Here is a 12,215-nt window from a genome sequence, read left to right as displayed (position 1 = left end):
TAAGTTTTTGAATTTTTTTTCCAAAATCTCATAGATTTATGTCATTGTCTCCTTCTGGTGTCAGGTGCTTTCTGATCGTCATCCAGTTATTTATAACTGGTAAATACTGTCGGTGCATTGAATAATTATCACTGACAAAAGAGAATTCCACAAGTCTCTATTTTTCAATATATTCAGATTTTGCTTATTTACATTTAATACTTGATTTCCTCTGATATTACAAACAATAGAATCAAGACCAATAGGTAATTCTAAGTCAGAGGACAATGAGATAATTGAACCAAGGTAAGGGGAAAGAAAGAGAGCCAATGGATAGAGAGAATAGGAGGCAGAAGAAGAAGAGAAAAGGCAAAGGGAAGTCAAGGTAGGGAGGAAAAGAATGAGGAGAGCAAAGGAATGTACAGATATAGAATATTGGAGGTCAGAAGAATGGAGAAGCGGGAAGGGTGAATTGGGAAGAAAGTTAAAGATGCCAGCGGAGAGGGGGATGGAACCAGGGATGGGGCTTATGTTCTTAAGTAACCTCATAAGCAGTGAATTTATTAACATTTCATATTGGGAGTCAATAGGATAGCTTTCAACTATGTAAAAAAAAATTAATATGAAGAGTGCATGGTAGGATGTAAAGTGTAAAACAGCATTTTTATTAATTATGAAAATTTCCAAATGTAGTTAAAAGAAGTAATGTAGTTAAAAATATAACACTTGTCATACCTACTTCTGGTGAAGTTGAAATTTTTTTTAACCTGGACAGAATAGTCGAGGTGGCTGAAGTTGATGTTGCAGTAGGATAAAGACAATGTTACTTTTGACTTCTTTGTCTTTTGAATTTTGGAAGGTTTTGAGCAAGCAGCAACAGCAGTGCCACTCAACAAAGATCGTGCTTAGTTCCATAATTATAATACAGTCTGTTGCTTCTGCTTTTCAGTTTTTAGCTGATCATCTTAGGTTTGTTAGCTCATTTGGCATGATGACTGATTGGCAGTGCAGTGTGTTGCAAACAGTATGGGTTCAAATCCTGTATCAGCTGTGGTTATCATGAAGGACTTTACTTCTCAACTTTTCATCTTGCCTGAGATGTAGTGACTGTATGGAGCAGGCCAGACCCCCTCAAACCATTTCAAGAAGGTAGCCCATACCCTAGCTTTTCTAGTTGTTTTGAGCAGGTGTATAGTATATTCCAGAAGTGATGCAGCTGGTCAAAACCTAGAGTCATAGAGATGTACAGCATGGAAACAGACCCTTCGGTCCAACTCGTCCATGCTGACCAGATATCCCAACCCAATTTAGTCCCACCTACCAGCACCCGGCCCATATCCCTCCAAACCCTTCCTATTCCTATACCCATCCAAATGCCTTTTAAATGTTGCAATTGTACTGGCCTCCCCCACTTTCTCTGGCAGCTCATTCCATGCATGTACGTACCACCTCTGCGTGAAAATGTTGCCCCTTAGGTCTCTTTTATATCTTTCCCCTCTCACCCTAAACCTATGCTCTCTAGTTTTGGACTCTCCCATCTCAGGGAAAAGACTTTGTTTATTTATCCTATCCATGCCCCTCATAATTTTGTAAACCTCTATAAGGTCACCCCTCCGCGTCCGACGCTCCAGGGAAAACAGCCCCAGCCTATTCAGCCTTTCCCCATAGCTCAAATCCTCCAACCCTGGCAATGTCCTTGTAAATCTTTTCTGAACCCTTTCAAGTTTCAGAACATCTTTCCGATAGGAAGGAGGCCAGAATTGCACGCAATACACCAACAGGGCCTAACCAACATCCTGTACAGCTGCAACATGATCTCTCAACTCCTGAACTCAATACTCTGACCAATAAAAGAAAACTTATCAAATCCCTTCTTCACTATCCTGTCTACCTGTGACTCCACTTTCATATGTACTCCAAGGTCTCTTTGTTTAGCAACACTTCCTAGGACCTTACCATTAAGAGTATATGTCCTGCTAAGATGTGCTTTCCCAAAATGCTTTCCCTTGCATTTATCTGAAATAAACTCCATCAGCCACTTCACAGCCCATTTCTCCATTTCCCAAGATCCTGTTGTAATCTGAGGTAACCTTCTTCGCTGCCCACTACATCACCAGTTTTGGTGTGATCTGCAAACTTACTAACTGTACCTCTTATGCTCACATCCAAATCATTTATGTAAATGACGAAAAGTAGAGGACCCGGTACTGATCCTTGTGGCACTCCACTGGTCAAAGGCCTCCAGTCTGAAAAACAACCCTCCACCACCACCCTCTGTCTTCTACCTTCAAACCAGTTCTGTATCCAAATGGCCAGTTCTCCCTGTATTCCGTGAGATTAAACATTGCTAATCAGTCTCCCATGGGGAACCTTGTCAGACGCCTTGCTGAAGTCCGTATAGATCACATCTACCGCTCTGCCCTCATCAATCCTCTTTGTTACTCTTCAAAAAACTTAATTGGTTTTAAACACAACAGAATTTATTTACAGAGTACTGAATTAAACAGAATACAGAATAACTTACCCTATCCAAAAAACTATCCCAACATAATAATATTGTTCTAAATTCCGGCAACAGTCCCCATAAACACCCCTTGCCAAAAAAGGTAAAATCAAACACAGGGTCTTATAGGCAAGAGAGAGATGGCGGAGAAATTCAGCATGGAACACCTTCTTCCATGTTGCTGTTTCTTTTGGATTCCTAGCTAGCAACTGACTAACAGCTCTGAACAGCCAGACTGCTAAAACCCAAGCCAAACCAAACCAAACCAAAGAAAAGCTGAGCTGGGAAAACTGGTCATTCACTTTTCATTGAAAGCCCCTTGAAAGCCTTTTTTTCTGAGGCGGTATCTGTTAGCTATAACCAAATTGGCCATAAAACCCATACAAACCAGACACCTTGGAACCTCTGCATTTACAACTCCTTTGAAAAATAACCATGGACATCGTAACCTTGTTAAAGGAGCAGCATTGTCACACCTCCTCCCTTAAAAACAAATAAACCACCTGTATCCAAAGATGGCTTCCTTTTAAAACCTCTGAATCTTGCACTGTTAGTACCCTGCAACACCCATGTACATTCCATTGACTATAAACATGCAGAAACACGTGCACTAAATTCTGTTACTGACTGTTTTACTCTCGTCATGGAATGCCTCCGTTTCTCATCCAAGTCTCGGCCATGTGTTGGCAATCACATTTTCTCATGCAGCCACATATACAATTATTAAAATGAATGGCTATAACAACAAGCATATTTGCACCTATCTTCCCATGCGAAAGCAATAACTCTTGCAGGTCATTTCGATTTTCCTCTGGAAGGTAACTAATTTTTTATCCCAGTTTTTGAACACTTCCTCATTTTCCAATTTAATTTGATGAATGCCTAATTCAGAATCCTCTGAACTTGGTTATTCAGTCTGTATTGTAACCAATAACACAGTCTCCTTTGGCTTTCCTTCCCTGTCAAAATATCTTTGGAGAATATTCACATGACACTCTGTGAGATTGCTTTCTGTCTGGAGTCCTTATCGAATAGTTCACCTCACTCAATTTCCTTTTGACTTGATAAAGTCCACTAAACTTTGCTTTTAAAGGTTCACCAATCACTAGAAGTAATACGAACACCTTATCCCCGACAGCAAAATTGCAAGTTTTTGATTTCTTATCTGCATTCGGTTTCATTGTGTATTGATACTTTTAAATGCCATCTATCCAACTCCGCTGCACTATTTAATCATTCCGTAAAATCTGACACATAATTCAGAGACCACGTATTTAGATTATGACATAACACTTTCTCCTTAATCAATTTTAGCAGTCCTCTCACTTCATGCCCAAACCCAAAAACTAATTCAAATGGACTGAATTTGGCTGATTCATTTGGTGCATCCCTTATCCCAATCATCTGGATAGTCTTGACTATAAGCCCTCAACATGGTATTTAAATGTCTGATGCCGTCTTTCTATTGCTTGTGATTCTGGGTGGTATGCAGTAGATTTGAATTGTTTTATTCCTAAGCTGTTCATAACCTCCTTGAATAAAGTTTGACCCTTGATCAGATTGTATATCTGAGAGTCAGCCATATCGAGAGAAAAGTTTGAGTAACTCCCATACAATTCGGTGGTGATATTGCATAATGGAATGGCCTCTGGAAATCTAGTGGACACATCCATTATTGTTAACAAATACTGATTCTCTTTTTTTTGTTTTAGGTAGGAGTCCTCTGCAATCTATTAAGACTTGTAAAAGGTTCCTAGGAATAGGTATTAAAGGTGCAGGTTTTATTCCTGCTTGTGGTTTTTCAATTACCTACATGTAAGACATGTTTGGCAAAATTCAATTCATTCTTCTGCAGTCCAGGCCAATAAAAAGGTTTTTGTATTTTAGCTTGAGGTTTGCTTACCTGTAAATGACCCCCTACTGGTTGTTAATGTGCTACCCGCAACACCACCTTTCTATAACCCATTAGCAACAGGGCTTGCTGAACGTCTACCCATTTCTCATCTGCCTGAATATGATGATGTCTATTTCCTCATTAACACATCATTTTTAAACTAGCATACAAGGATACATTTGGATTCTTTTTCCACGTATGCCTTTCAATACAATTGATTTAGTGTCTCCTCTTCCTGCTGCAACCCAGTTAATTTACCTGAACTAACTATGTTCGATTTGTCTTCAATTTGTTAGTTTCTGTCAGCCATTTGACCAAGTAGAGTATTTGCTAATTCCACTTTACCTTTCTTGTCTGAACTCTCTGATCTCTCCTGTTTCAACTGTGACTTTGTGACCTCGTTACCACACAGTCGGGAAGAGTCCCAAGATATTCTTTTTATATTTTAGTTGTCTGGGTTTACATTGGCTTTTCAGCCACAATAGGCAGCACTCTTACCTATGAACTAGCTGTATCGTTAGCAATGGCAAATTATATTCCTGGAGTTGAATGTTTTACATAATTGAGCACTTCTTGTCTGGCCATTAATTCCCATTACTAGCACTTTTTCTGGCAATTGTCCTTCGGAGGTGCATTTCTCCTCATCAATCAACATCACAGATTAAGAGGATCCCGTGTCTCGTAACATTGTGGAAAGCGTGAGGACTGCAGGTGCTGGAGACCAGAGTTGAAAAATGTGGTGCTGACCAGCAGACCAGGCAGCATTTGAGGAGCAGGAAAATTGACGTTTCGGGCATAACTTAACCTATCCAAAAACCCAACAGACTACTCCAACTTAATGATGATGTTCCAAATTCCTGCAACAATCCCCATTCCTGAAGAAGGGCTTATGCCCGAAATGTCGATGCTCCTGCTCCTTGGATGTTGCCTGGCCTGCTGTGTTTTTCCAGCACCACATTTTTCAACTCTCCTAATATTGTAACCTCTTTGCTGTTGCGAGTAAACTGTACCTATGCAGGTTTAAGAAGATCTGGCACTTCCTCCTTAACCAACCTCGGACCAGGTTGGACATTCTGGTGCAGTTTTTTAGCCTCCACTCCACTGTGTTTTCATTAGCACTCCAACAAAATTCACTGGCTTATTCTGTTTTCCCGCATCTGGCTTTTTCTAACTCGCCAACTGTGATTTCACATGGCCTACTTTATTACAGTAAAACCACTCGAGCTTTTTAACTTCTCTTTCCCCTTCAAGGGCTTCTTTTTTACCCTGTGCTAAGTTATTCTTATAATTTTCACCAAGATCTACCTTTCCCTTTCCACGTGAGGATTTCTTTTTTTTCCTCATTTTAATTTATGAACCAACTCATAATTGTCAGCCATTTCAGCTGCTAATTTTGTCATTTTAACTCTCTGCTCTTGCTCACTAAGCTTGACTTCAGCCTTCATCTCCATCCTTTTAAGCTAACTTTCCTGTCTATGTGCCAATTTCTGAAGTTCAAACTCCCACTTTTTCCCTTCCCTCCCCCCACTTTTCTGTCACTTCTCTCTCTCTCTCTCTTTTTCTTTTTGTTCTGATAAAGTGATTCGTTCTTTTTCTCTTTCCTCTGCTTTTAATCGTAATTAAAACAGTTTCATTTCTTTTGCCCTTTCCTTTTTTGTTTGCCTCTGACTCCAGCTGCTTCATTTTCAATTGAATTTTAGCCATCTCCAAAGATTCTGATGGCATTTTCAGCAAAGTTAAATGCTGAACTTTCGCTGTAATTATCTCTCCTCTCAGAAAGAGGCAGCTCCAATTCCAAATTGTCAATCCCCAAAGTCACTTCTTCCTTGCCCAGAAAACTCTGTGACTGAAATAGCCATTGCTATTCCAAGCACTGTTCAAACCAATCAAGATCAACACCAGAACAAAAGACACTGATACCTACCACCCGCTGCCTTCGGGTCCAGCAATCCTAATCCCAAATTGGAACTATGAAAGAAATCCCCAATTTGTTATGGACCAGGTCAGACACCCTCAAAACATTTCAAGGTTACCCAGACACTAACTTTTCTTATTGTTTTGAGCAGGTGAACAGTGGATATTCCAGGAGTGATGCTGTTGGTCAAAACCCCTCTGTTTTAAACAAAACAGAATTTATTTACAGAGTACTAAATAAAACATAAGCAGAAGAGAATATAGAATAACATAACCTATCCAAAAACCCAACAGACTACCCCAACTTAATGATGATGTTCCAAATTCCTGCAACAATCCCCATAAATATCCCTTGCCAAAAAAGGTAAAATCAAACACAGGGTCTCACAGGAGAGAGAGAGAGCGAGCCAGCGATAACAGAGAGATTCAGCATGGAACACCTTCTTTCATATAGCTGTTTCTTTTGGATTTTTAGCTAACAACTGACCAGTAGCTCTGTACAGCCAGACTGCAAAAACCCAAGCCTAACCAAACCAGAGAAAAGCTGAGCTGGGAGAACTAGCCACTCCCATTTCATTGTGCAAGTTATTTTTAACATGAAAGCCTTTTTTACTGAGGCAGCATCTGTTAGCTATAATCTAATTGGCCCTAAAATCCATCCAAACCAGACACCCCGAAACTTCTGTTATGTACAACTCTCTGGAAAAAAACCAAGGACAGCATAACCATGTTCAAGGAGTCACATTGTCACAGTGACCCTCAGGTAAGGCCATCACTAGTCTGCTCTCTTTAATGAGAGAGAAGCACGATGATCTGGTAAGGCTATGGCAACTTTCCCTTTTATTAGGTCTGGCATCATATTAGCTGTGAATTGAACTGCCTTAGCCTTGTCCTTTTTCCTCCTCATCTTTGCATTTCCTTGATTTAATATTTCCACCATTCTTTTGTGAGTTTTTTTTTAAATCTGGGACTATACCTTTACTTTGTCTGTGACAGAGTCTTCAAATCCTTCCCCTCCAACTTGTTTTGCCAACTCAATAATCATATCTACGTCAGCATCTACACTGGGAAATCCTGTGAAATCAATCACAGCCTCAAGCCAAACGTTTTTCCAGCAAGCATTTATAGTTGATTTGCTAACATTTTTTCGTAAGTCCTTGGTATCCCTGTTGACATAAGGATGTTGAATTCTTTCCAGCAATCGTATTTGATTGTTCAAGTTTCTTTCTCCCATTTCCCCCTCCCCCCCACCCCCAAAAGAGGTGAATGAATGATGATGTATTTGGAGATTAAAAATGATTGTAACGGCTGGCTGTTTATTTGCAAGAGAGGGTAGATGGATGTCCATGTACATCATCTTGGGTAAGTAGAACCATAAAGGATGAGTTCTTCATCTTCAATTAACTCTTGACCTCATGCAGAAAGCAATTTTTATCATGAATGGAGCTTGGGATATGAATTAATTTTGTCAGCTTTAAAATTACAAGAAGTGTGACTTTTGGCCATTACCCAGTAATCCTATTTTGAGCCTCAAAAGTTCACGTTGCTGATTCCTGTTGTGGGTAGTGTTGAGTGATTAGTGGTTGGACAGGAGTTTGAAATTTGATTCATTCTGCTTTTGCTTGGAGAGGCCCTGAAACCTGAGGTGAATAAATGTCCTTTCATTCTCCCAAGAAGTTAGGGTTGAGGAAGTGAGGACTTGTACTGTTTAGATTGTAATGTATTTATTCGTTACCTTCAGGAATTCAGCTGCAAATTATGATGTATAGTTGTGCTTGAGCAAAAATTATGCTAATTTATAGTAAAATCTTATTGAGGAAGTTAAACTAATTTGACATGTTATGAAACAGTGTGGAGAGTTTTCACATGTAGTGGAACACTGAAACATTTAATAAGAGTCTACTCACAAATACCTTCTGTCAGGATTAAAGCAATCTCTTGTAACAAATAAAATGCATGTCTGTCTTTTAACCAGAGTGGCTACATGTGTATGGTTTCAGTTTTAAGCATTTATAGTTTTCTATAATAAATATTGTATCTTTTGATCATTTTTCCCCCTAGTGTGAAGATAATGGACAGCTTGTCTTCAGTCTTGATGATGGGAATACCAAATTTACTGATTTAATCCAGCTTGTTGAATTTTATCAATTGAACCGAGGAATCCTTCCTTGCAAACTAAAGCATTACTGTTCCCAGATTTCCTTATAACTGTTGATAGTTGTTTACTGATTTGAATTAACTCTAACAGACTTGAATTGCTACCTGATTCTCTGCATCAACTCTGGAGTCTTTTGGAGAAACTGAACTGCGTTCATTTGAAAGAACTGTGAAATTCAATAAAAACATAAATTGAGACAATACTACTTGTTCACACAATATGTGGTAATACAGAAGAAAAGATGGGCTGAGCAATTAAGTATTTGGAAGTTTCAATTGTCACTTTGTAGAAACTGAAAATGATCTTCAAGATGAACTGCAAAAACATGACGGATTCATTTTTGTTACAGTAAAACTTGACTATAAGCACCTGCTCTGGAGTAATCTTGATGATGTATTTTAATTGAAGAGAATTGACGTATTTTTTTAAAAATGGGCAACTCGTGCTCATTCAAAAAAAAAGGAAAAACATAATAGATATCATATTGCTGAAGAGATGTTTCATTTCCTGCAGCACTTAATGTTTTGTTTACTTCCTGAATGCAGCTTTCTAAGAAATGTTCAAATGTAGACATCATCAAAGAATATGAGAAATCATAATGACTACTGCTTTTGGAAGTTAAAATAGCTCTCATCAAAAAACAGGTCAATCAAGAATACAGATCCAACCAATTTTACTGCTGTGCAATAGCGCATTTCAATCAAGTTTTGAAATAATAATGCATTGAAGTTAAATCCATTTTAAGTACTTTCTGGAGATAACTGAAAAGCTGAAACATATCCAAATTTCTCAGTGATGGATTTGCACACCAGAAGAGTGGAATTGGGAAATGACGGTTGCTATTTGGTTATCTGTTATGCACCCTTCATTCACTTCAGTGGAGTTGGAAATTAGGTGGGGTGTAAAATGGGTGACTGGCAACATACAGTTTATTCAAAATGAAAATTAAAGGCAACACTCTTGTTTTGATCCAGATCTTTGATAAATTTTCAGATTTAATCTTGATTCTGGAGAACTTGCTCTTCAGTACTAAATACTCTTTCTGCTCTTGAGGATTTACTGTTTAACCATGCATGGAATTATTTTGTTATTGTGGAACAAGTGTTTTATGTGCTAGAGAGTTGTCTAGCCCTGGTAATCAAGATCTATTCGTACAGATCAGTGACCTTTCATTAGCCCACAGCAATAAATATTACTGTATTTAGATTGCACAGGAGCACTAGAAAACAAATGTTTTCAAAATGTACTAAGTCTGTTCTTAAAATAGGTATCTTATATTTTTGAGAATTCAGGCATTTCAGATGGTAGTGTTGTGAAACTACCAAACTTGGTGTTCAAATGCAATTCCAGTGGAACAATATTGAGGCAACTGCATCTTAATGCATAGAAGTAGAACACTATAGTTTACATATTGCAGTTTCAGTTAGTATTTGTCATATTCATTTTCAAAACAGATCAATTTATTGAAAGCAAGGCTTGATTGAGTTTAAGGGCAATGTACATTTGCCATTATTACAAGTAAGTGAATTTAATTTTTTTCTACTTGGTTTATTTGTCTCAAGTGCCCCTTTCAAAGAAAAGGTTACCTAATGTAATGCCACACAATAATATACATGCATGTTTTTGTGGTAACTTGCATAAACTGCTTCACACAACCAATGCTGGCCTGAAAGGCATTTAAATTTAATAAAATATCACTGGTTCTAAAAATGATGACCTTGAAAAAATATTGAGCATTTTGAAACTGGGCTGCAGATATTTTATCTGTAAGCACTTAGCCAGAATTTTCAATCAGTATTGCATCATTTTGCATATTTATGAATGTAAATTATATTTAAATTTAGAGGGTGGAAAGGTGTTTAGGATGCCTTACGATAAAGTGTGTTGTCTGATGGTTTTGAACACTCAATATAGTTACTCATCAGTTAGCTTTAACCATTAGTTCAGCAGATAATATGCATATACCATTCATTATATTCTTATTATCAGTGTGACTGAGTTCCTCTACTGAAATTCTGGCAGACCTTTCGATTTGCCTGGGCCCAACAGGTTCAGCTGGCTGTCAATACAGAAGCCAATGATATTTTATTTTTATATTTGTGATATGAATGTACAGCAAAGGGGACTCTCAGGGTTGATGAAGCCTGTTAATTTTTTTTCTTGACCTTGTGAAAAATAATTACAATATAGTGTATCATCTTTGGCTTAAGCAGAATATACCAAACATATGTGGTTCTTTAACATCTATGTTGATTTGTGCATCTATATTTAACAACCAGCTAATTCACTCATCAAACTAAAAATAGATAATGCACTTCAGTTTTTATGGATCTGCTCCTCTGTTTTACTGCATGAAGATTTAACCAACCATTTGACCAATCAATGCACCTTTTTTCTGTGATAGGATTTGCTTATCACAAATTAAATTTTCAAAAACTGATGACTTCGAAATGAATACAGCAAACCTTTTCAGGGAATGCTTGAAGGTATTAACATTTTAAATGAAAATCTGCAGTCATAACATGCTTTGCTTCATGTAAATAGCTGTAAGGCTTGTGAACTTAACTGTAACTGTTCAGGTATTTTTGTATAAATAAGGGACTGATATATTCTGTTTATTGTAATTAGAAATAAACATTAATGCAAACTTATTTACAACTATTTAGTTCAGATCTTCAGACTCTCTGAATTCCAGTGAGTTCAATTTATCTCATTTTTGTCTAAATGACCTATTTGTTGGCAAATCATTTAACTATAGTGGGGGTATCAGCAGTGCCACAGACCTCCTAATTTCCAGAGATAATTTTTCTCTAATGCTGGACCTTTTTTTCCTTATCTCTTCAGTATCTGTTGTCTCCTTGTTTGATTGTGTTTTTTCTCTCTCTCTGTGGGCTGTATACACTCTCTTGCTCAGCTGTGAGCCAAGGCAGAGAGTATTGACAGGCCAGAATGTTCAAAGTGCTGTTGGGTTTGAGCTCAGTTTTGTCCTGATCTGATGTCCACTTCCATACAGCAGTTTCTGAATAAAGGACTGAAAAGATGGTTTTGTTTTCTCACTTGATAAAACTGAAAAAAAGTTATTTTAATATTCTCTCAGATTTAACCTGGCTGAGATTAACTTACTGGGAAGTTGAGACTTTCTGATTAGTCTGAGTTTGTGAAATTCAATGTAATGCCCCAGCCCTGGGGAAAAAAGAAATCCAATAACTTTCAACCTTGAACATTTGATCTTTTATTTCCTCTTTGAAAGCCAATTGAACAACGCTCATAAGTTAGAACTGTCTCCTTCATGGTCACAGGACAAAATGTTTTCCCATTCTGTCTTTATCTCAACCAAAGTAAACAATGTAAATTGTTTTGTGTTTTATGATTTATTTCCTTAGACTCGTGTTGAACTAATAATGAGATGTGGTTTACCATGAGACATGGTTTATTATAATTGAAGCATAAGATATACACATGCAAGTCAATGAAACCAGTCTTTCCCCCAATTTCCCAAGTAACCTTCCAGTTCTTAAATTACTGTGTCCTCTACTTTTTGTCATTTACATAAATGATTTGGATGCGAGCGTAAAAGGTACAGTTAGTAAGTTTGCAGATGACACCAAAATTGGAGGTGTTGTGGACAGCGAAGAGGGTTACCTCAGATTACAACAGGATCTGGACCAGATGGGCCAATGGGCTGAGAAGTGGCAGATGGAATTTAATTCAGATAAATGCAAGGTGCTGCATTTTGAGAAAGCAAACCTTGGCAGGACTTATACACT

General features: G+C 37.8%; 1 protein-coding gene across 6 annotated transcripts in view; it reads left to right on the top strand.

The window, feature by feature from the left end:
• Positions 1-11,099, top strand: part of grb10b (growth factor receptor-bound protein 10b) — a 205,879-nt gene extending 194,780 nt beyond the window's left edge. For all 6 annotated transcript variants that reach the window (XM_060824834.1, XM_060824835.1, XM_060824833.1 and 3 more), the window contains one exon: positions 8,352-11,099. In XM_060824834.1, coding sequence (XP_060680817.1) covers positions 8,352-8,498 — 147 coding nt within the window. In that variant the 3' untranslated portion in view covers positions 8,499-11,099. The remainder of the gene's footprint in view (positions 1-8,351) is intronic.
• Positions 11,100-12,215: the final 1,116 nt, after the last annotated feature.

This window comes from Hemiscyllium ocellatum, chromosome 5 (genome assembly GCF_020745735.1).
Source record: "Hemiscyllium ocellatum isolate sHemOce1 chromosome 5, sHemOce1.pat.X.cur, whole genome shotgun sequence".
Lineage (NCBI taxonomy): Eukaryota > Metazoa > Chordata > Chondrichthyes > Orectolobiformes > Hemiscylliidae > Hemiscyllium > Hemiscyllium ocellatum.
The sequence above is the reverse complement of the archived record's forward strand: the minus strand, read 5'-3'. Positions and strand labels throughout refer to the sequence as shown.